The sequence below is a fragment of the Passer montanus genome, unplaced genomic scaffold, assembly GCF_014805655.1.
Source record: "Passer montanus isolate IOZ18808 unplaced genomic scaffold, ASM1480565v1 scaffold6, whole genome shotgun sequence".
NCBI classification, from domain to species: Eukaryota; Metazoa; Chordata; class Aves; order Passeriformes; family Passeridae; genus Passer; species Passer montanus.
Window position 1 is genome coordinate 4,591,247 of NW_024371037.1, and position 26,084 is coordinate 4,617,330.

At 38.5% G+C, this 26,084-nt stretch overlaps 1 protein-coding gene across 3 annotated transcripts in view; it reads right to left on the reverse strand.

The window, feature by feature from the left end:
• Positions 1-12,835: 12,835 nt before the first annotated feature.
• MAPK12 (mitogen-activated protein kinase 12) overlaps positions 12,836-26,084 on the reverse strand; it is a 34,058-nt gene continuing 20,809 nt past the window's right edge. For 2 of the 3 annotated variants that reach the window (XM_039726936.1, XM_039726938.1), the window contains exons 5-11: positions 25,044-25,073; positions 23,354-23,401; positions 20,139-20,253; positions 19,454-19,525; positions 18,781-18,860; positions 17,965-18,043; positions 12,836-16,418 (exon numbers count right to left, since the gene is read on the reverse strand). In XM_039726936.1, coding sequence (XP_039582870.1) covers positions 16,147-16,418; positions 17,965-18,043; positions 18,781-18,860; positions 19,454-19,525; positions 20,139-20,253; positions 23,354-23,401; positions 25,044-25,073 — 696 coding nt within the window. In that variant the 3' untranslated portion in view covers positions 12,836-16,146. The remainder of the gene's footprint in view (positions 16,419-17,964; positions 18,044-18,780; positions 18,861-19,453; positions 19,526-20,138; positions 20,254-23,353; positions 23,402-25,043; positions 25,074-26,084) is intronic. The other variant, XM_039726937.1, reaches the window with a different exon arrangement.

Genomic DNA, 26,084 nt, shown 5'->3' on the forward strand with positions numbered 1-26,084 from the left:
CATGCTAAAGGCCTCAACTTCTATTAATTTTAATAGATGCCTGAAAATACAGAATTTAATTTGTAGCACTGTAGTGACTATCAGTATTTATTCAGGAAAAAAGCAGTTGCACATTTTTCTTATTTTGAATGAAGCTGTCTACATTTTAAAAATGCTCAAATAATGTAGCATTTCAACTATTTATTAATAGATTATAATTATATTAAAGTGTATGAAAGCAGATTATACCAGATGTGTACTTTTTCTGTTCATAGCACAAAACAATGGTGTTATCACAGTTAGTACAGCTCTTTGCTATAGAGAAGTTGGGAACTAATTAAGATAAAAAAGGATCTGATAATGCATAGGTTACCTATTATGAATAGAAAAATCAGATTATGAATTTTAAAAGCTGAAGATCTAAACAAAGCATTTTGTGGAGTTTTTTTATTTTATGAAAATACTTTTTTTTCCAGTTAATTATGGGTGTTAATTTTTATTTCCACACCTGCTTGCATGATTTATTAGCAGAAATGTTTAGCTATTCATAAGTTGTAGTTGGATCTACTGTAAAATATCTGTCTTGGATATTAGACTAAAATAAGTATGTTCATAATGGTGTATCACCTAGTATTACTGATGCTTGATTGAAATGCATTTTTTCAGAAACTATACCTTTTTGTGCTTATACTGAGATGTAGCACCCTTAGACAATGCATCACATAAAATTTACGTGTTTATACTTAAAGATTAGGTTACTAATCTTTGCATCTTTGAAATCAAAGACAACACCCTACTGATTCCTACTTAGCTGCCTTCTTTACTCTGAGCTACTAGTAAAATTATAGTATCTGTTTAAATAAGTAGAAAAAAATGACAGCATACAAGGTCCCAGGAACTAAAAATTTTTTAAAAACAACTCTCAGTTTTTATTCTCATGCTTTGTTGCCAGAATGGTGGGTTTTTTTTCCCAGCAAATGTGGCTCTGCTGTATCCCTCACCTCACCTCAAAGCACAGGAGCTGAATACCTAACCTGACTTAGGCCTGATGATAGCTTCTCTTTGACAGGTGCTCCATGTATTTCTCAGGAAGTTAGACCTGCAGTAAAAGTCCCATCCTTGCTACATCTATGCAGGTATGTGTGCAGGGCACACTTTCACACAGCTCCTCTTGTTACCAATTTGCAGTGAAACGACTTCACAAAGATGCTTAACCCAAGGAGAGGCAGGTCCAGGCTGGGCCAACTGCACAGCCCTTCATCTTGTAATTTTATGAAATTAATCAAATTCCTCTCTGTCTCCAATGACATTCTTCTGTAATACTTCTCTCATCTCATTGCTATCTGAAAGTAGGTGGCAAGATCTCTGGTAACAAAGCTTTTCTGTTGCCTTGCACGTGGAGGATGGTATTACCTGCAGATTGGGAAATGGTATAAAACATAGAGTAAGGAGGAATATTTGGTCTCTCAATTATTTAGATGTTTTTCTCAGTGACTGTCACAACCTACAGGAAAACCTGATTCATCTTAAAACCTGACCCAGCGTTGTTGCTCCAGCTAACGGGATTGCTGGGTCTCTAGCTGTGCCCTTGGTGCTGCCCTGCAGGAGGAGGAGCTGTGCCCTTCCTGGAGCCTTACACCAGCCCAGGCCTCAGCTGTGCTGGGCTGAGCTCTGGCTGTACCCAAAACCTTGGGGGCTGATTTGAGAGGTCCCCTGAACCGTGACTGATGGACGGAACAGAAGCAAGCATAGTTTGCTTGCACAGCATAGCACTTCTCATGTGTGAGACAAAGATCAACTAATATACCTGTCCTGGCAAACTTATTCTCCATGGGAACTGTCTTAGAAATAAATAATTGTGTATCTCTGAGTCAGTTTCCTGCCAGGCTTCCCAGGGAGGAGGTCATTTATGAGCCACTGTGGAGCTGTGCATTAAAGTATCTTTTAGCCTCTTAGAGGCATCCAACTATCTTTTAATGCTTTGCTTTTGGAGATCTGACTTTTGGTAGACTCAAGGGCTGAAGAATTGTCACCAGTTGCAAGAGAAAAATATGCCTAAATGCTTTTGCTGTACTGGGTCCAAGGGTGGTTCTGAGTGAGATCAATATCCATAAGTCAGTAATTTTTGATAGCCATCTTCTGTCAGGAAAGGGAATCATTTATGGGAGCTGCTGATTGTCTTCTGGAAGTGACTTGGTTCAAGTGGGTCAAATTTCTTACCCTGTGCTATTTTCAGTGTCATAATTTATTAAGGAATTCACCAATTTGACATCCTTTTCACTCCCGGGTCACTTTTAAGTAAGGGACAGTGCTTCGGTTCAGACTCAATTATTTTGATGTTCTTCATGAGCTGATGTTACCTTTGAACTTTGTTTGACAGGAAGCCTTTGTAATTTTAATTTTGGCAGGAGTCTTGCAGAACAGTTATTAAAAGTGAGCATGCAGATTAGGTTGCCATTGGCTGGAGAGTGCTACGGGTCAGCAGATGTTGCAGAAGCATAACCTGCAGCACCCATGTTGCTGTGCCATAAATTCTCCTCTTTTTTTGCAAACACTCAGCTGCTCGTCTCACAGTGGGGAAAAAACACCAAGCAAATATACACACATATTGATTTTGTGAACACAGTAAACTGTTTCACGGTTGGCACACTATCTAAACCTTCAGACTGCACAAAAACTGGTGGCTCAGTATTTCTGTTTGTCGTGATATATGTCTGTAGAGGGTGTTTGAACAAAGACTAACTAAAGTGAAAAAAAAAGATTATCATGGCAATTGCAGTGCCTGCATACAGTTAGAGATCTCAAAATCTGGAGTCCAGCTACTGCTCTTTGAGACTTCTGAGGAAAGCCGTGTGGTGGTTCCCTTAGCCACAGGCTGAATTTATTGTTCCTGGATATGAGCAAGGGACACCTGCTGATGGACCGTGATAAGAGGAACAGTGGCTGGAGGCTCCCTCCCTGTCCACCTCCGAGTCCTCTCCTTTGACTGTCACCAGGGAGACAGACAGAGATTAACCAGGAGCCACCCATCAGAGCCCAGTAAGAAACAGGATTGAAATTTTCTTCAAAGAAAGCAGGGGGTTGAGAGCAAATTTGCAGATGTAGGGATTTTTGGTTTTAATCTAAACATTTGTTGCAATATTTGGCTGGAGTCATTTTTAACTGGAGTCAGTTGCAGAGATGCAAGGCTCCCAGACAAAGATCAAAGCTTGTAACCATGCAAGAAGGCAGGGGAGAGGTGGTCCTTGTTCTGATGAAAGCTTTGCTGAACTAACATCTTTAGTCTGCAGTGCAGGATTTACTTAATAACATTTCCTTTGCTTTATTAAAAAAATAATTAGGCCACATGTGGTATCTGTAACACAGCAGACACAGAGTAATAGATGCCTTTGAATGCCTTTGAAAAGGCCTCATTAATTTATTTGTCACTAATGGCTTTAGCATTGGTTCAATTTTTAAAGGACAGAAATACTGTATTTCCTTATAAATCTGCAATGGAAATTGCTACAGGCTCAGTGCTTTGGCATGCTCAGCACTGCCCTTTCTACTGTCAGCTGATTAACTGAGAGGAAAGTTTATTTTAATAGTGAAAGAGAAATTCGATGCTTTGGGTGACTCAAACTTAGTTTCTGACTCTGCTGCATTTCTTCTGAAAGCTTTAACCCTGCTGCACTGTCCTGCTGCACACACAGATTGTCCTGGTCAACAATGATGTGGGGATACTGGAGTAAAACATGTTCAAATATGAAGTGCTTAGATGATACAAGAGTGGGGAGAGGGCATGTAAATACCCACACAGATCCCAGGAGTATCACTCAAAGCACAAGGGTGGTGAGTACTATACAAAAACGGGGTAAGTAGCATTTTCTAAGTGGGGCAAGTCAGTCAGGGCCAAAAAAAGGACACAGTAAGATGAGGGGACTTGCTAAGCAGCTAGGAGCTTTGACATCACAATGTTCATTGAGCCATTCAGCTTCTGGAGGTCCTGCCCAGCAATATTTTGTCAATGCAGAGCGGGACAATTTGTGTAAAGTGATTTTAGAGGAAGAACTGAAATCCAGTACTGACTTACTAGTGGCACACCCACAAAATTGCATTTAGGCCATGTCAGGTGTGCAGCAGATCAGGGCCTTGTGGTGAACACATTGGTTAAATGCTGTGTGAAGCTGTTTGCTTTCAAGGTGGCTGAAAATAGGCAAGAAATGCTGGCACAGTTGTTAAGAAAGTGGATTTTTGTTTTTCAGCTATAAAAACCATGGCAATAATATTGGTTTTGCTCCAGGCATGGGTAAATTCCAAATAATGGCTTTCAGGTGGGAGCAAAATACAGCCTGTCTGAATTGAGGGTTTTACACTATTGATCATGTACCAGATGAGCACCTTCCATAAACAGCCAGTAGTAATAGGCATTCTTCTCTGTTGTCCCCAGGTAAAAAAAAAAAAAAAAAATTAAATGTCTTAGGGTATTTTTATTCCTTGGTTGGAATTGGTTTGCTGCTATGGCCAATATCTTTCTTTTTAGTCTTGAGTCAGTTTTACTGGATTTCAATTTTGTTTTGCTCAATCTCATTTTGTGAAAGAAGGACTATTTGACAAATGGAGTATCATGTATTTCAGGCACAATTTCTGACACAGAAAAGCTCCTATTTTCTTTTAGACTTAAGCAGCTTTTGCAGTCTTTTGGCAAATGGGCTGATGCTGGTTTTCCCTCTATCAAATTTCTATCATAGCTGAGTCCCCTGTCATGTACTGTCTGTCACAAACAGCTCCAAATGAAATAAAAAGTGAAGTTAAACACAGAGCTCACTGAATTGTTTCTAAACCTCTGTGAACACAAGGGAATACAAGTAAGACTCGAACTCTTTCACAGGGAAACAGGGCAACAGCTGTTGGGCTACAAGTAAACATTACATACCAACTATTTGTAGTCCATTGAGAAAGTAAACATCGTCACCTTGTCTATTCCCCCTCCCCGATTCCTTCTTTGTCTGCGGTCTGTAGCCAACTAGTGATCATCAAGATAAGACAAAAACACATTAAGTCTTGAAAATCGTGTCTGGCTTCTAGCAGCCACTGGAGATAGCTCTATCAGCTAAACAAGTCAAACCCTGGGAGAGTGCTCTGCTGACTCCAGCACGCCTGGAGCCCATCCCTTTCAAGTCTCTCGGCAGCATTTCGCATTTAACTTCTGTGCATCCCCGCCACCCGCAGGAGATGCTCTTGGCATCTGACGTTTTCACGACACACGGCAGGCCAGGCTTGATGCACTTTAACACCATGGAAGCAGCAGACCTGAAGCCCCTGTATAAAAGGGAAACTTCAGCCTAAATACTTTGTTGAATAAGCAATATTTAGATAATTTCTGTAACGTTTCACAAATACACAGATGTGCTTCAAATACACGAATTAGATACAAATGGCCAAATCTCACCTAAGCAAGATTCCCTTTGGCATCTGCGTAATTTTTTTCTTGAATAATGTGGATTCATTAAATTATTCACACATTCATAAAGTCATTTAGGTAGGAAAAGACCTTTAAGACCACCAAGTCCAGCCATAAACCTCAGAAACCTACAACTGCAAAGTCCCACTACACCACAACCCTAAATGTCACATCTACATGTCTTTTGAATACTCCCAGGGAACATGACTCAACCCCTTCCCTGGGCAGCCTGTTGCAACACTTGATAACTCTTTCCATGAAGACATATTTCCTCATATCCAGTGTAAACCTACTTATAAACCTACTTAATGGTATAATGTAATCTCATTCCAGACACTGAATAAGTATTTAAATCTAAATAATCAAAGCAAACGTTCATGTTGCAAATGTTCTTGGTGAAACCAAAGACTTATCAAGAAATAGTCAAAGTAACACCCTGGACATGAATTTGAGCTTCTGATCATTAGAATCCTGGCAGCGTTTTGTTTTGTTTTTTAACAAATTTCTGTCCAAACCAGGATCCATATTGTTTTTAGGACTGTAGAATGGAATTTTAAAATTTTAAAATTTAAAAAGAAAAAATATTTTCTTCATAAATCCTAGCTTTAGGTTTCTATGTTAGTGTAGTTTTGGAAAGAAATTTATTATTTTGGGCTTTCAAACTAAAAACATTTGCAAACTTTTTAATTCAAGTACAGAGTTGTCTTACTAAACTCTATTGAAAACAAATAGTTGTGTCCTGAACTCTAATATGTATATAGACAATATTCAAAAACTTGGGATTCTGAGAAAACGTATTTTTAACTGTGGCAATTGCAAATTACAGGAATAACTGCTTCACAAATCAGTGTGTCCATTCATAGGGCTTGGTATATAATTTTTACCTGACAGCTATACAAATATTTTATGGGAATATTATTTTCTGTTCTGCACCACGAACTATGTGCTCAAAGGCTAAGGATTACTCACTGACAGTGTGAATAATTTTTTTTCACTCTCCCTGTTTTAGATATTACCTTACCCATACCTTTTGGACAAGGATGACCTCAAAAGGGAGCCTTTGGAAGCCTTTAAGTCACCTTCCTATCCTGACAAAAGACACACTTGCAGCTGCCACTAATCTACCTTTTTTTCCAGTATTCCTCATGTACCAAGGAACTCAAACATTTTTCAAGGTTCAATGAATGAAGTAACTGCCCTTATGTGTTACCTGTTTTCACTACAAATGCTTAGCCAGATCACACCTCTGTGTGAGCAGTGAAGAATTTGAGAGACAGCAGGAGGGCAGCACTGTGGCAGACAACTGGCAGGTCCATGCCAGGCATTAGGTGGATCATCACGGGCAGGTCTAGATTTCAAATGTGATAGGGCTTCACAGACACCACTTTTTCATTTGAAGCTTTATGATTTTCTCTCTGTTATCATGCAGGGATGGTATCTCTGTAAATACTGTTTAAGTCTTTTTTCTGTCTGAGAATACATCTAGAACAGTTTTGTAGAAGTAAGTGGACTCTGCATTTTGTATTCTTATTGAATCTTTTTATATGCACTTTAATGGTGAATGCAGAGTGCTTTCCTGATGCTGGGCCTGAAAAATCTGTAAAACCTGAGCAATTGTTCCTTTAAAGACAATTCATATTGCCACTACCATTCTCACAGCAAGCCTGAGTTTCAGAATCAACCACTCCATCCCCTCCCCTCTGTTTTGTGAGACAGCCTCACTGGTATTTATGAAAGGCTTTAAATTCTCTGCAAAGGGGGAGAATTCAGTTTGAAAGAACCCAAAACCAAAAACCAAACAAACCACAAATCAGTCTTTAAAGAGAAAGCATAGATGCAATATGCCATACAAAAAGACAGGGAAGAAAAAATATCTTCTCTTTCTCTGTGCCTTGGGGCAGATGGCAGACTCCTTCTTTTCCTCTGTGATGGCTTATGCTGCACACGTTGCCTCTGTTGACATCAAAGACATTTGTTTTCTATTACCCTATCTCGAAGAGAAATTCACTGATAAAGGAGTCTCCACCCTAATGATTAAACTCTATTTGGATTTCAATACCTGGGCAGAGCCCCTGAGCCAGCAGGCCAGGATTAGAGGGTTCAGACTTCATCACCCATTTGCTAATCTGGGTGCAGACTGTGGGGCCTGCCTGTGGAATGTTATGTCACTTGGTCTTCACAGCCCTTTACCTTCATTCCAGGGCAAACATTTCCTTCCACTGGAGCTACTGGGAAATGAAATGGGTTGAATCCATCCTAAATAGCTACACAATCAGTGGAGCTGAGTAAATAAGAAAAAATATAGAGCAATCATTTAGAAATAGCTCAAAATCAAACATTACCTAAATCTATGGGTTACTTCTAATTAGTATATGAAGCTCAGGGAGGCACAACCAGAGAAATAATTAAATTGACAGTTAAAGGCTGATGGGTTTTTTGGTCTTAGGATCCATTTTCATTCTCTAAATAGCATGAAGGGTTTCATGCTGATTGCAGTGATCAAAGATTGATATCTGTCTCCACAGGAGGCTCCTTTCATTATGGAAACCACAGAGAAGCAAATAGTTTAGAGGGGAAGGTATTTTGAAATTAGACTGGAGCATCCAGAGAGAAAGGATTTGTGATTGCAGCTCTAGTTTCCCACCATAAAAGGCACATGTTTGCCTGACAGCTTCCTCAGCTTTCTTCCTTTGCTCTTACATCTGTCTGATAAAAGTGATAAAAGCTATTGCCACTCCCCATAAGCCTTGTTACATCTACATCTCTACTACAGCATTACTAATGTTAAATGTATTGGGACAGGAGACCTTTGAATTATTTGGTGAGGGAGAAAAGTACTTTTAGAAATATCCAAAGAAAATGCTATGTGTTTCTCTTCATGCTGAGTAGCATTTTTCTCCCTGATATCCTAGCAAAATGAAACAGAGGTACTGGAGTTACTGACAGACAGGTTTACCTGTCTACCTAAGGAAGGTAAAGACACTTTCCATAATCCATGCCTATACCCTGGAAGGCAATATTCTGCCTGTTTTGCTTATGCTGAGTGCTAGAATACAGCCTATTGATGTCAGTGTCTTATGGCAGACCTTAATGTCAGCAAAACTGACAAAGGTGGCCAGCATACACTGACCACTCTTGCACTCTTTTTGGTGAATTACCTTTCACAACGTTCTATAAAATGTTTGGTTTTGGTCCATGACGCTGAGAAAGCATTCAGTATGGGAGGTACTTTCCCTGACATAGGGTTGGCTCAATAAAGCAACCTCATCCTAATATCTTGGCTTCAGCAAGGGATGCTGCAGATGCATACGCCAATCTTTAAAAGGAACAAACAACTTCTGTCCCTGTGCTTCCTGCAGTCCTTATACAACAATTCTGTCCCAATACGCCAGTGGGAGAAGCCAGCCTGGGTCCATGGCCACACGTGTGAGGACATTCACTTGGCTACTTCTTCCTTTGAGGATTAGCTGTATTTGATTTTCCTGGTTGGAATACTGCTTGAGTAGATAAAACTAACACAGAAGAATGAGGGGAATTAGTGCTTCAAATTCTGCCTACTTCCATGTTTTCATTTTTCTCTTTTCTAAGAGAAAAGGACCATTTGTGGTAGAGGCCCTTCACAAGCAGCCCTACTGTCATGCCCATGTTTACTAAGATCTAACAAGAAGAGAGAGATTTAGTCTTCTTCTTCCTAGCTGATCACAAAGGATGGGTGAACCAGCTGATGATGTCACAAAACCATATCAGAGAAGATTTTATTAACCCTAAAGAGCCTTCAGGCATGCACTGGTATGAATTTGATACATTAAAGCAAGCCAGTGTGTGGGACACAGCAATGCTCTCTGCTTGCTCAGCTCAGCTCTTCAGCCTTCCCTGAGCATTTTCTCATGGGAAGTCAGGCTTACCCCACTGCTAAGATCTGAGGTTACAGCATAAAGGGAATTTCCCTGTACATAAATAATTTACACCTCAAATGACACTAATGACACCAAACACTAGTTAAGGAGAGCAATTCAAAAGCTGGAAGACACATAGCAAGTTCATAACATTAATCATATCAAATCCAGGTGGTCAAAACCACTAATCCAGCCATAAAGCATAAGAGGCCATAAAACCTATTGAGAAACCTAAGGAAACTTAGTTAATGTTCTGTTTTACAGACTTGCAATCGCAATACTGAGTAGAAAAAGTAATTATAGCTATAGTGAGCTGCTCATTAAGAGAATCACACGTGTTTCATTGAGTCGCCAAATATTGACTCATTTTTGTATGGCCATAGTTTCACATCTTTTCTGGAAAATTCAGCAATCTGATTGCAAAGCATTACCAGAGTACTTGAAAGCCACATGGGGAGTCATGCTTGAAGTCTGTAAGGTGACATGTGACCTAGAGTTTATATATGTGCCTGGTGACCTAGCCCTCCCACTCTGCCAGCAACCAGGACTTGATCTCAGTGTTCACAATATTCTCACTGCAGTGGTTTTACTTTTCTGATGAGTCTGATTGTTTATTTACAATATTACTAATGCCTTCCAAAAAAATCTTCCTGCATTGTATTTTTTTTTCTTTAAAGGAAATCTGTCTCTCTTCCAGAAATGTTCTTTCCTAATAATTACCTTTTGCTCTAATGCATCATGTATGAAAGACTTCATTAATGATGTCATGATACACAAATGGAGACTCACAGCAACTTACAGTAGCTTTGCCAACAGCACAGAAATACATATTCATTCCATTTATTATGGAGCACTGCCAACAAATCTTTTCGACTTGACCCTAATTTAATGTAAACCACTTTATCTAGGTCAGGGCAGATGGCAGGGGGCAACTGGGGACAGCCCCAGCCCTGGGTGTGGGGCACCTCCCTGGGGATGGGGACAGGCCAGACCGGGACAGCAGCCTGTGAGTGGAGGTGGTTTGGTGGGACCCATCATGGCCAGGGACACGGCTGCAGGGCAGTGAGGAGCTGCAGCTCAGGCAGGGCCAAGGCAGGAACCTCTGCTGGGAGCAGCTCCCCCACCAGGGTTTGCCCCCACAGTGCCTGGGAGCTTTCCCCCCAGATCACCATGGGGAAGGGGCCACCCTTGGCTGCAGTGGCTCTGAGCTGGCCCCCAGCCTCAGCATCCCAAGCTTCGTGACCTCCTGCAGATGCTCTCATAACCCTTACAGCAGAGCTCACCATCAGGCTTTCCCAAAGAACCACCTCACAAAGGCTGCATTGTTACTCTTATGGCTGGAGAACAACAGACAAGAGATGACAGCCATATGCACCCATCAGTTTGGCTGAGCACAATTTTCCAGGCACTGCTGGCTCTGTGGCCATGTTAGTGCTAGTAAATGAACCATGCCTGCAGCACTTTGCTGGATCTATTGCTTTAGAGAAAACTTGAGTGAATATTTTTCTGATTACATTCCGTGGCTGTATTTTTTCTCCTTACAGTAGAGCACTACCATTTTAATGAAAAAAACTTGGCTCAAACACAAAAATGTAAGGAGTTACATCAGAACATCAAAATGCCTGGGCACATGCCAAAATTGTACTACTTGTCAGCAGGAACTATCATGTATAAATAGGATTTTAAAAATGCCTAAAAAAACCTGCCATGGCCCAGGGTCCTGTGGACTAAATGCCCATGGTTTTCCAGGCAGTACAATTTTACTGTTATCAGCTGTGACATAACAGTGCTATAGTAATAGTGAATTTCCCATTAGTACCAGACTGAAGGGGATTAGGGGTTGGTATCACAAGTATCACCCTGACAGGAGCCTCACCGCTGCTGGCATCATGCAAACACAGCAAGAGAATTTACCTGATCCCCAGGAGCATGTGCTCAAAGGATATTGCAAGGCAAAACCAAGAATATTCTCAAATAGGACCTGAGCAATTCCATTCCTTGCATTTCATTTGTTTCACTGGCAGTCTATTTGGCTTCTCAAAGATAACAGCATATTCAAAATGCTTCGATGAAAGCTGTAAGAGCTGCATGCCTGGATCACTCTAACTTTGCTGGGAAATGCACCTCATTGCTTACTCATGAAGCAGACCACAAACCACAAACTACAAAACTCCTGGCTAGAAAAGTAACCCCATTACAGTGTAAAACAGCAGCAGACAAAAATGATGAATCATTAAAACACCTTCCTTGTCCCCACTCACCTCCTTGTGGGATGTTGCTCCTGGTAGCTAAAAAGCATACATCAGTCCCAGAGTTGCCTCAGAGCTGCAGATGGTTGCTAGATGAAAATACAGTTTTCAGACATTTCTACTCCACAGGCTACAAATGATCTGTGCACGAGAGCTGCTCATTAAGTGGTACTCCATGAAGTTTCAAAGAGTGTCTGCATGATGGAAGTCTTCCTCCCTTGATCTTTCTCCAACTCAGGCTTCTGAATTCTTACGAAGACTTAGGAGATTTTAAACACTGCTGTGCATTAAACTGCTTCTGGTATTGTTTGGCTTATACAACCACTTGCCACCAGTTTATGCAGGAGATGGAGAATTAATCAGCAGAGACAGCAGATGCTTTGAGCCCCTATTCTTTTCTGTGGTCCCTGCAGGGATCGTCAAAATACATGGCTACTTTATACCAAGATCCAGGGCATGATAGCATCTAACAGATGCCTCATTCTTTGAGAACTTCAGCTGTAACAGACCAGAAGCATCTGGTACTCACTTTTGAACAGCAGATCAGAAAGTACGAAATTCAAAGAATCCCACCCAGCTCATATGCCCAATAATTCCCAATTGAGAACAAAGTGCATCTTCTGAGCACATTTTACAGGACACATTAGCACGCACCTCAGTAATATCCTATTTAAAAATAAAAAAAAAAGAAAATAAGAAAGGAAGTTGTGGACCACATCTGGCCCACAGGAACACATTATCAAAAATCAACATTTGGTGAGTATTCAATGCAACAAAAACTAATACTTAAAGGGACAATCTTGCTCTAAAATAGTCAGGGAGCATGTGAGCCCCATACATCCTATTGGAACTTGGTTAACTCAAACTTCCCTGTCCAACTCAAAAGATATATATGCTTGACGACCATCAGTCTGACTTTGGCTTTTAAAATCAGGCTGAGAAATGCAACTGCATTTAAGAACCAAAATCCTGTCCTTCAGAACAAAGCAGAGATGTCTGGTAAAATCCAAGAAGCTGTTAAGAAATAATCTGGTGGCAGTTGTACAGTCAGATCAGCTCTGTGGCAACTCTGGATTCAGAAAATGGGAGAAAGATTAGCATCTGTGGCCTGAGTAGCTTCCAAAAGAATCTGTATCAGCAGCTATTATTACATGAAATGTAATAACAGCTACAATACTAGTTTCATACAGATCTCTTTACCAAAAATAATTTCAGTACTGATTATACATCTGGGAATACATATAAGGAAAATACGACCATTATTGTGTAAAAAACAAACTCACAACCTTTATTTGTCACAACACATTTCATGTACATGCAGAATGTATTTACATTTCTCTTTTAAGGCAAACAGCAATTGGGTTCTTATACCTGAGTCGCTTAGCACCGGTAGGAATAGCAAATAAAAACTTAGGAACTGCTGTCTCTCCCTTTGGAGTAGCAGCTGCTTCCACTGCAAAGTATTTCTGCTTTCACCTCACAGTTCTTTTAATGATCTCTATTGCCACTTGGAGCCATTTCTGCAAAATTCAATCTCTTCACAGAAACTTCTTGACCAACTTGATGTTGGTTTTGCCATTTGCTGATGGCACAGCAGTACTTCTGTTTTCCCTGACATATGCAATCAAGGTCTTCGGTTTCTTTAAGGGTTCTGTATTTCTCCACTACCAAGAAAAGCTAACACTATCTTTTTAGGTCTTTCTCACGTGTGCTGGCTGTTTTTCCAATGCTAAGTTAAAATTAAGAGAGGGAAAAGTTCACCTCAGCCAGTGGAGGATTTTAGGGATTGACTTTGTGGAAATGCCCACTGAAGAGATAGCCTTCAGGAAGAAAATGCAAAGCAGTTTTTCAATTTAAAAAATGCTCCCTCCTAGTCTGACTAACATTTGAGCCATCTGCATTATCGCCAGACTTTAGGCATTTGCTAGAATTTAGGACGTAGAAATCCATTTAAAATATAGAGGCAGCATTTTCAAGTAAGTGTTTGACATTTTTCATTTCCCTTTGACTCAGTCTATCAACACCACTAATTCCAAGAGGCACTTTTCTCCCATGACTTTTAAGAAGACCAAAGAACACGATCCTAAGAGAAAACATCTATTCTATAAAAGATAAAGTTTCTATTCTACAGATGTGTAGACCAAGCAGAAAGTCCATAGTGCAAAATGGGGTATGACCCTTAAGTATGCCTTCCTCTGTGAGAAACCTGCAGTTTGGAAAAATATTTTGATTCAATATACATTCTCTGCTTTTTTTTTTCATTACTTCCTGAAACTGCCATTTTTAATGACTTGTCAAATACATGAATTGAAGGTTTCTGTTACTATTTAGTCTCTCTAGGTGTCCACCTCAGCTAATCAACTCTCATCACAAACAATTTTTAAACAAATGCTAATATTTACAGTTGTGTAATTCAAACATTCATTGAAAGAAACAGAGTAACTATGCCTTTATTAAACTTATGGTTTATATTGGATATTAAAGCAAAAAAAACCAAACCTAAGTAATTTCTTCTTTTTTCCAGTTACTACCTGCTAGAATCAAATGTTTTCTTTCACATTCATTTCACTCAGTAGTAACACACCACAGCGTATTACATAGGGAATGTAATCAGTGAAGTATCTGTGGAGATACTACCGTTAAGAAAGACAAGCAATTTCACACAGGAATTCTTCACAAAGGTTTGCCAGTTCTTTTTCCCACCTCTCAGAGACTCGTATGAACAAAGCACCCAGGAAAATACAGTAAAAGGACAGTAAGAGGAACTCAGGAAGTATCTAACCAATCTATCCCATCAGGAAGCTGACTCCTTCTGCTAAGGTACCTCTCCACAAAAGATCTGCATATTTTTTGAAGTAAGATGAGTTCAAATCAGTAAAAAAAGGGAATGATTATTATTCCTCACCTGGTAACAGCTTTGTACACTGTGAAAAAAACAGCTTGCTGCAGGAATTCCCAGTGAAGAGCTGCAGTGTATCATTTTGGTCCTCATTGCATTTCCTATAAAGTGACCTACATGCAGCTTTATTTTTAAAATCAGCACTGCTGATTGTCTGAGATAATTTCAATACTAAGATGTTGGAGAGCTTACAAAATTTTAGAAAATCTGAATAATTTCTCCCAGTAAATCCTTGATCTCTAGTCTACTATACAAAGAAAATACACTGTATTTAGGGAAAAATATTGTACAGTGATTATATATCCGGTGACTGTTCACCTAGCAAGTTTATGAAATCCTGCCCTGCTATGCTGGTTACTTTGAAAAAAATCTAGGACCTCAACACTTCTGAGGTTCTCTTCACACCAGACAGGGGATGCAGGCATTCACTTGGGCTGTGTCTCTGCTACCCACTGCAGTCCCTGAGGTAACAGGAGAAGATTGGCCTTCCCAGGCATCTCAGCAAAGTGAAATATTCCAGAGGAAGTCACATGAATACTTCTCGCATTCAAGATGGTTCAGTGGCCTTGGAGAGCAGTCACAGCACATCAGACATACTGTGTTCTCAGCTTGCCTGGGGTGCTAACTTGTACTCTTCAGATCTCTGAGTTGAAGAATTAATCCTGCTCTTTTGAGGATGCCACCAGGTTATTGCAGTCTGAGTCCTTTTGTGTAGAAGAAGTTTGTAGGCAGAAATAAGTTTCTGGATATTTTTGAAATGCTATGCCCAAAGGCACCAATTTCCACATGCAGAGTAAAGGACATTGTTACAGTGCAGATGAAACAGATTACATAGAGCTTATTCATAAGAAGTTTTATACACCTGAAATGTCACAAACATTTACAACTCTTCTGCTTTCCTCAGAGTTCTGAAAATATTGAGCCATTACACTGCTGTCTCCTTTGAGTCCAATGTCTGTGGTGGCTTGAAGTTCAGTATCTCTTTATATGTAATGCCTGCAAAACAACAGAATAGACATAGCATTGCTGTGGTCTAATCAGAAAAGGAGCTGCACAAACATGAATGAGCAAGGTGCAACCCCAGCATGGCTGGGCTCTGATCTAGCTCAGGAAGAGAGAGATCTCTTCAGGCAAAAAGACAGGAAGAGTACAAAAAGTAAGGGAATCAAGAATGGCTTTTTCACCATTTCAGATTTGAAAAAGTAGCCCAATACTGAAATGGTATAGGTGCTTTCAAAGGGATGTGAGCACTGACTTTTGAGTATAGTGGGCAATATCCTCAGCAACAGCTACTGAGCATGCTGGATTTAAAAGTTAGGTCCTCACTTAAAAGCCAAACTACAAACCTCTGACCTTAGATGAAAACAAGATTAGACTTAAATCTCTGCTGACACAGATATGTATTTTCTTCCTCAGAGATTCCAACATTAAGGCAGCAACCACTGCAATCCTGTAGAGGCAAAGTCAAAACAATCTCTTCACCTGCTCTAGCAAGTTACAGAAATAGTTTCTTTTCTATGTTGCAGAAGATGGGAGGACAGAAACATTAGGGAAATGGAGGACAGCCTCTGTTAGGAAGCAGAGAAGAAACCTTTAGAGATCCTTCCACAAGAACTTGGCAAGAGGAACACTGGCTTAACAGTAGCGTTTCTCTTAGTGCTGTCTATTTGATCTGTTCAATCAAAAGCAGAGGAGTTCATTTGTAAGGGACAACATTTTTATTTCTGCATGGCCTTTCCATCTGGTTATTTTTGAAAACATCACAAAATTAAACTCACGCTTCCACTCATCTAGTGGAAGATCCATGTTATCAAATGTGTCGTCGTATTTCTCAGCTTCAATTTCTTCCTCAGGATCGTGAATCGGTTCAAAGTAAGGATGCATCAAAGCCTCAGCTGCCGTGACTCGCTTCTCTGCATCCAGCACCAGCATCTTCTCCAAAAGGTTTACAGCTATTGCACAGAAAACCAACAGTGTATTCAAATCACACACTTGATTCCACTTGTACACAGTAATACTGCCCTGGAGGTATTACAATAAATCCATGGAGTAATAGAACAGAATCATTGTGTGTCCATTTACAGCCAGTGGGGCCTCTATGCATGACTGTTGTGAGCAAGCTGGGATGTGTACAAAGCCTGATGCAATGTAGAGGGGCTCCCTTGCTTCTGTATGCAATTCAGAAAACATCTCAGCTAATGACTTCTCAGCCTCTGGCTCCAGGACCACTGTGCCTGGGACTTCCCAGGTGTCTTTAATCACTGCCACTCACTGTGGTTCTAAGGTACATCACCCCCCTGACAGCAGCTGAATGGACAGGTGAACAGCAGATGAAAACTGCACTCTGTGTCACCAAATCCAGACCAGGTACACTCTGAAGTTCACAGGTCAGTTGTCCATACTCAGAATCTCAGAGCTAACTTCATCTGCTATGTGGTTTTGACCTCAGCCAAAACAACCCATTAAAGTTCTGCATGTTCCCCTCCTGTGGATTCTGGATTCAGTCCATTGCTAGACTGTCAAAATGGACTAGTGTAAACAGGTATGATGAATGACTCATTTATTTTCTGCTTTTCTATCCTGAAAGGATGTTCTTGAGTTTGGTGCAGCTGAAAGGAAGTAGAGGCAGTGTGGGAAGTGATGCCTCACCCCAAGAAGTGTGGGACAGGACTTCTGCTTGCCATGTTGCATATTCTCTTCAAACTATTCCAGACCTGAAGCAGCCAGATGGCCACAGAAAGGATAAAAGACATCCTAAGAACTAAATGGAAATGTATAGCTTGCTGTAGCTACCCATCAGCTAACCATGCAGTAAGGGTAAGAGCTGTTTATTAATCAGATTTATTTGTACTGTATCTGAACCTAAAATTTTAAATTAAGAAAATTCAATTATCCTAATTAATATTCTAATAAAACTGGCTTGTTAGTGTTTAGATCATTGGGGAATTGATAATGCTTAAGGAGAGTAATTTCAGAGCTCAGCCTGCTTCAGGTCATGTCACAGTTATGCACAGTTGGTAGGTTCTTCTGGCTGTTAAGATCTATGGAATCCAAGCCATTGTTTCTCAGGAATGCACAGATGTTTCTCAGGATGTATTAATTCCATTACTAAAATGTCAGCTTTTCATTTTCTTGTATTTCAATTGCAGATCACATTGGGCTTTCAGAATTGTAGTTCAAATACAGTACAGAGAAAATTTTATTACATATACTTAATATGCTAGGGCTCTTGAGAAAACTGCTCAAGTAAAACCAATAAGCAGCTACTAGATTGAAACCAAAACACAAAATACTATTTTTTTGAGGCTTGTGAGAAACAACTGATTCCTGACAGGGTCTAAACTTCAGTTGCTACAATCAAAATTATGAATTATGGAAAGCAAGAGACAGAATAGCCCAAGAACCACCACATCCCCTGTCACATGACAGAACGATAATGCAGCTGCCTCCAATGCAAACACAAGAACAAGCTGTACACACGCATACAAACAGCCTTACCCAAAGGATTTGCATACTTCAAGATGGATGCAAAATCTTTCTTCTGGACCTTTGGGAGGCTTTTGATATAATTTTTTGCCTTAAAAGAAACATGAATATTAAATTAGATCTTTACCTTCTTTGTAATGAGACATTAACTGTATGCTTAGTATCTTTCTCAACAATATTTTAACATCCCATTGTACAAATGCATTTCTTCTGATGATATTCACCTTCCTTCTGAACGGAATCTTTTTTTAATCAAACTTTAAAACCATGATTTAGAAATTATAATGCGAAGCTTTATTAGTGCTCCAAATTTAATATATTTATTCAAATGAATATGTATTAATTATTTGAAAGAACATCATAGTGAGTTTACAGCAGTCTCTAGAAGTGAACCTTATACACTAATTCCTTTATATTTAAACTGAACAGTTACACTAATGAATAAATTTTGGTTCCTTATAGTAAAGGCCTCAGGATTCTAAAAAGACATTGACATAAGGACAGGAAAGAGATATTTTCAAAAAACCGGGTTTTCTGAATATCTTTGTGCTTTTAGTACCTTTACAATAAAAGTTGCCATGTATCACCTCAGCTGTTTATATGGTACACACTGGAATCCTGAAATATTTAAATAATATTCTGATAATTTTCTGTCATTCCACCCTCCACTTCCAGTAGCTAGTGTGGGTGCATAAATCATGGCAATGCAGAGAACGACCATCAGGGGCCATATCAGTAGTCAAGACATATTACCTCAGCCTAACAACTGAGCATGGCTTAAAGGAAAATTAAGACATGGAAAACCAACTGACAAATCAGAATACTCACATCTTGACTGTGCAATTTTTGAACAAAATCTTGAGTTGGTGTACCTGTTATTTTCATTATTTCTGTGAGTTGGTCCAGATCTGAATACCAGAAATAAGGAACAAATTCTTTCACTATTAGGAAACTAAGCATCCTACAAAAGTAATGCATTTCTTTGCTGTTGGAGAGTAATGTAGAAATCCTAATTCAATGACTGAACAGAAGATTTATAAAATATTAAAGTTCTCAATTTCTCTTAGAAAAGGCAAATAAAATATCCTGCAATCTGGGAACACATAATTGAATCATTTGCAAAATTTTATAATATCATCAGGCTTGTTCTGTATTGTTTGGACAAAAATCAGTCCAAAAATATTAAGAGTATCTAAACAATCAACACATGTATTGCATGCACTAGGAAAAAAAAGGCTTTTCTATTATGACAGAGCCTTTACTTGATTATTTAAATGTGATTCAAAGATCAACTCTAATGAAAAAAATCACTAATACAAGTTTTAATTGGCAGGTGTGCAAAAGTAGTTCAGATATGAAATAAGGATTTAATGAGAAAGCTGCAAGCCATTTTACTATTAATTTCAATTCATACTCATCTGTTTTGCAACAGACTTACTGTATCACATAACAACCTCTCATAATTTTCTTACATCAGTATCATAAATTCACTGAAGGATACGATCATTTCCCTTGAACAGAGGTCTCCCTGTTATCATCTCAGCCATTATACAGCCCACAGACCAGATGTCAACTGAAAAAAACACCAAGAGGCACATTAACCTGTCTGTTTAAATGTGCATAAAGTTTAATTTAAAACATATTTTAAAAAAGTATAAAAATTACCTTTATAGCCTGTTATAAAATAAATTTGTGCCTTGCCAAGTATGATGAACAGCACAGGTAAAACTACCAGACTTTCTAATGAGCAAACTGGAGATAATCTCATAATATGCAGAATGACTTTCTCAGTAACAGGCACAGGAAGTAAATTTTCAGTACTGTCAAAAACTTCCATACTGTTAATTGAATTCCCTCCATTTGCCATTTCTCCCTGTCTGTTCAAATTAAAATCAGCACACCTTTACAGGAATACAAGAAGAGAAACCAGACTGTCATGTCTGTATAATTTAAATATTTTTTTTCTAATAACCTTGGCATTTTCTGTTACTCTCAGAAAACATATATAAAAAAATCCCCAAATTCACCATCACATAATTACCTGCAATTTATCTACAAGGAAATGTTGCATAATTATATTGTCATTTCCACCTCCAATTTCTTTTCAGAAGCAAAGCCTTGTGTATATATCACCTGATCCAGTGAATGCTTTAGCTCTGTTAAGATACCTTTGAAGAGACACTGACCTGTCTGAGTATAATGCATCCAGTTAAGGATGACCTCTGGGGCTCTGTACCACCTTGTAACCACATAGCCAGTCATCTCACTGTCTGTATGCCTTGCCAATCCAAAATCCAGGATCTGCAGTGGAAGCACAAAGCACATTCAGATCAGATAGCTTGCTATCTAGTTCATACAGTTCTTTACAAATGTAGGAAGAAAAAAAACAAAACTGGAGCAATCTTCAGAGATTAGTTTATTTTTGTATATTTTTCTCATTGTAGTCTCTTGTTCTCATTTTAAAAATCAAGACAGAGGTGGCACAGAGATTTGAATAACTTTTTTTCAAGTTACTTACTTCTATGGCACCATCAAAAGCTGTAAAACCAGTAAAGAAAATGATAAATTATTCACTTATTAATCAAAAAGATACTGGACACATTTAATGTAAAATATTCCCTGACCACAGAATCACCACACTATTGAGTTACAGCTAAAAGAACAGCACACATTTTAGAGTGTCCATTGCTCTCATATCCCAGGTGGCATAATTATTCAAGAGTGTGTTCCAACAATATTCTGAAGAAATAAGATATTGTTATTTCTACTTTAAGAATAACTGATACAAGGGAAGACTTGCTCTAGGTCACACTGAAAACTGGCTACAAGAGTAGGGAATTACCATCACTTAGTGCCATCAAGTCTTCTTCAACCTCCAGCATCAACTACAGAAATACCTTTTGTAACAAATGCAAGATCCGTGCAATTTTTTAAAGTGCTATGCACAATTCAGCTTATTTCTAAGATTCTCAGATAGTTTTCTCTAGGTATAGCAATGTGTACAGCAGCAAGATTAAAAATGAATGTTATGGCCTTTTGTCAACTTCTATAAAATCTGCCTTAAGAAGGCTCACTGTATGGACCACCCAAAGATGCAGAAAACAGCAAGAAAATTCAATTTCTGGAATGACAATCAGTTTGTATTTATTGGAAAGTTCATGCTTTTAACAAGAACCGGGAGGCATGGGTAAGGCAAGTTCTACTGAAGATAAATCATGGTCACACACAGATAACCAAACATGAAGCTCTGCATGAGCAGCCACAGTTTGCCATGTGAATCATGCTGCACATGTTTATTAATAGGGCAGGGGTTTTAATAGGGACACCTGAGCATTCCTATGCCAAGAGTCAGGTTTTTGTAATGCTCTCTGCAATTAAGCATTCTAAAATACTTCAGGATAGTTTCATCATTCCCAGGCACTAACAAGAAGGAAAAATATATTCTTCATTCACAAATCAAGACCACAAAATGTCATGGCTTATCTTTATTGCCATACTGGAAATATAATTTCCATGTTTTCCTCATAACTGCTGATTACCAATCAATTTAAAAACAGGAACAGAATGCAAAGGGAGAAATTTTTTATTCATAGCAATTAAATACACTTGATTGTGGCTGATTCTTGCGTACTCAAGATTTACTAGATGCAACATTTTTGTATATATAATTTTTGTATAAACCTTTATATATGGCTTTTATTGCACATATTCAGCACACATAATATTTTCCCAGTAGGAGAGCAGGGAGGGTGGAAGAAAAAAAAAAAAAAAGTAACAGGTCAAATCCAGATGTGATACAGTCTATTCTGTCAAAGTCTTTTAGGCATTTTATCTACCAAGGCTTCTGACAGGTAGAGTTGGAAACAGCTAAAAGATAATTTGGTTTTGTAAAAGTAGAAAATTGCAGCAAGAATTTTTGTATATTATGTTTTAACTTCATGATTTAGTTTCATGTACATTTCATTAAGTTCACGAACAAGTGTATCCTATTTGTACTTAACATGGTACCATTTCAACAACTATCTTCATACAAAATTTTTATTCTCACACTCCAATCTTCAACTTTTCAGCTTGAACTTCCACAGCAATTTTCAGAGCATGGTTGAAAATCCTTCTTATTATTTCTGAATTATGAAACAATGATCTAATTTCCCTGAGCTCCTTAAGGATAGGTCTCCTTTGACTCAGCAAACTTAATTTTCCTAAGTTTTTTCATTAACTGACAAAAATAACTTGTAATTTTGAGACTACAGAAAGGACAGTGATTTCCACTCATACACCCTCCACTGTGTAGATGGATACTTATGCAGGAGTTGAGAGCATCAGATGAGGGAAAAACGAGCATCAGAAAGCTCATTGTGAAAAACCTGATAGCAAATTAATTACCATTAAAGGAATTGCTCCAACTTGCTTCCAGTCTCATCATCACTGGAGCTGATGCAAGGGAAGCTGCCGAGTGCAGACATGGGGGAAAATGGTTGCACTATTCCTGGCAACATGATCCTGTGCCTGCATAAACTGACTTTAGAGTGTGCAGAAAAAGATTTGTAAAATAAGTAGACACAAATCAGGAGACACCTGGTCTGCATCTCAAAATATAATTGTGTGTGGGAAGACATCCATATACAACTGTTTTTTCTACACTATCTCCTTTTCCCAGCACCCTGGGTTCCACTCATCATTTGGCCACCTCCAAGCCAGGAAAAGTCACTAGCTTTTTGTGTTAAATAGAAAAACACTAAAATTACAGGACCCTGGAACATTTGGGTCAGTCTCCAAAGACCAAAATTTGCATTACAATGGCTACATACAAGAATATATTTTGCATGTTGCATGCTACGAACCACTTTTGTAGCGCTTTGCATCACCTTTTATTTTATTTTATTTTATTCAGTTAAGGGTGTCATTCACAACCTTTGATCTTCTCTATCTCCCAGCTTGTGGAGTTAGACTTATTTCTATTTATTTAAAGCTGAAATTAAATATATTTTGCATGTTGCATGCTATGAACCACTTTTGTAGTGCTTTGCATCACCTTTTATTTTATTCAGTTAAGGGTGTCATTCACAACCTTTGATCTTCTCTATCTCCCAGCTTGTGGAGTTAGACTTATTTCTATTTATTTAAAGCTGAAAATCTCACATAACCGAATCACTCCCATCAACTCTTGTGTCTCTTTTAGGGACAATACCTAGGCCATAAGATTTGATGGGTCCTTACACATCAGGACACAAAAATCCTCATTCAAATTCCCTGTTGTTTTGTGAGGATGTACAGGCCAGTTGTGATTCAAGAGCAGAAAGCCCAACACTGAAACCAGCCAGCATGTCCACAGCTGCTGCACCTGTTGTCTTCTGTCTTCTAACACGTCTGACTGTTTTTTCAAATAAACATATCTTACCTTCAATTCACAGTCTTCATTTACTGCCAAGTTCCCAGGCTTTAGATCCTGCAACCAGATTTTAAATGAATTTTTTGGATTTTTTTTATTTCAGAGCAAGACAATACTCTTTTTTGCTGCTTTTCTTCTTTTTTTCTGGTTTTATAGTTTTTATGTAACTATTTTGAACAGCAAAGGTAAAATGATGTCATAACACAAATAATACAAACAAATAATAACACAAATAATACAAAAAGGATGCAAACTTGCACATTTGGCTCTCTTCCCCCCAAGAAAAATATTTTTTTTGCTGATATAAGTCAGAAAAATACTTTCCAGTGAAGGAATTCACTAATTTTTTCTAGGAGAGGGGTTTGGGCATAGATTTGTTGCATTTAATAGTAACACCACAAGGTTAACAATTCACATATATAGTTCTGGACTGTACATGTTGCATACCAAAATATGCATTATAAAGGTTTGTTACCCTGACAGACTTAGAAGGAGCACTGAAATAATCAAGCAAGATTTTACATAAAACCCTATACTCTCTTCTGTGGAAAAACCAATTTCCTAAGAAGAACATGAAAGAAGTATTCCCTTAAGTCCCTTAAGCCACCTTAGAGATTTCTAATGATCCTCCACAGTTGTAAAGTTTAGCAAAGGGAAGACTACTGGCAAGGACTAACATGATATTGCAACATCAGTGACTCAGACAAATATAATTAGATATACATTTTCCTTGGCTTTCTCAAACCTTTGTTTGATACACTTTAGCACAAGATCTTTAGAAGTATCTTCTCTCTGAACTTTTTAACAGGGATCCATCTGTTTGATACAAAGAGCTTTTAAGATCAGAGAGGCGTTGGAGAGAAACAATTTGGTGCAAAAAACCACAATGAAACCAAGAAGCTCAAGAGTCTTGGAAGAAAACTAAGCAAGGGTAAATTTAGACCATGATCCAGCAGTTGCAAGAATAAAAATATAAATATCTTACATTATTTTGTCAGTTGTGTAGTTTCCATGTCCAGCTTAAAGCTATTATACAATGTGCACTTTCTATGGTGCTCCTGACACTTTATTAAAAATGGACGATTTCTACTGTTCTAATGCAGTTTTGGAGGAAGATATGCTGCTTGGTACCACAAAGGCCTTCATTCAGAACTCCTTCTTCACAGTGCAGAAGTGATTTTAAATAGACTTTATATAGAGAAGGGATTAAAAAAAAAAAAAACAACCCACAACAAATGCTTAATTTCTCTCAGAAAAAAAGTGAGGTTCTTAAGTCTCTATAATTTTGGACAATTTTTTTCAGTTTCTACTGTTCCAAAACTCTGAACACTAATAAAATATTTAAAGAAAACCTAAATATTGTTTTTAAAAGTTTAATCTTTATTAAAAAACAAACAAAAAACACCCCAACTCTTATCTACCTCAATTTAGACACTATTTGCTCTTGTGGAGACTTACAACTCAGCTTCAAAAAATGATCTAGGAACCCCAAATCTAAGCTGTATTCAGTGCAACTTGAGTGCCCAGCTTACACTGACATAGCCATGCCAGTTTTTGTCCTCACTGAAGAAGATATCAAAGGCACCAACAAACTGAGAAAACCTATAAACAGAATTTCAGGCCTATTTAAAAGTGTGCTTACACACAAACATCACACACATTATCAAAATATAAACATCTTTCATGTTTTTCCACTTACCCTGTGAATTATGCCTGATGAGTGAATATACTGTAAAAAGAGAAAAAAGAGAAAGTATTTTTTTAGTTGAGGTCCTGAGTTTAAAAGTTGCCTGGGGTAGGAGAGAAAGTACTTTTTCATGGTACTAAAGTAAACTGAAATTAGAAAATGTTTATTTATTGCACAGAAGATCCCTTTAGCTATGGTTTTAATGTTCACATAATTATACTAGCATTTTGTCCTTTCCCTCCCTTAATAATGAGAAACCACTGAATCAGTTTGAATACTCCAACTCATATCAGAATGAAACATGGAATTTTATACATCAGAAATGCTCTCCTACAATAGGTGTCTCTGGTGTGCCATCATAGTTTAGATTCATATGCTTCAGCAGCACTGGCTTTTAAGAGATCATTAAGACTGGGATGAAGGCCAATCAAGGTCTTATCTGAGAATTCTTGCTACATGCTTCAGTATTTCCTCAATGGAAAATGGAAAGGTTCAAAGACATTCTTTTTACTTGAATATTTTCATCACCCATTCAGTGACCTATTTAAGGGCTCACAACAGCCAAACCAGCAAACTGAACACCCAGGACTAGTTCTTTTGGGATGACACCTGATAAAATACAGATGTTTGCACCCATGACTGTCACCAAGTGCTCCCCACTGAGGTATGCAGTTTCTCTCACCAGCTGAATGATACCCTAGAAGAGACTATTTTCATCACAGTCAATAAAGGGAACTTCTAGTAACTAGTTCAGATACATGCATCTCTTGCAAAGATCAAAATGCAGAAAGTTGTTCTGAATTGAGGACATGGTTTCCATGAGCAGCCTGGGACGTGCTAATCCCTTCAGGAGTGGGGAACTGATCTGAAACCCCCACAGACCATACAAGTGATGCTAAAAACATGAGAACAATAAAAGCTTTTAAACAAAAATACTCGAGAAAAGGTGAGTAAGATGCAAAACCCTTCAGCTGCACGAGAAGAATTTTCATTTTATTCCACTCTGAAAAATGGGACAAGTGGCAACAGGGTCACTGGGAACTAGCTGGCAGA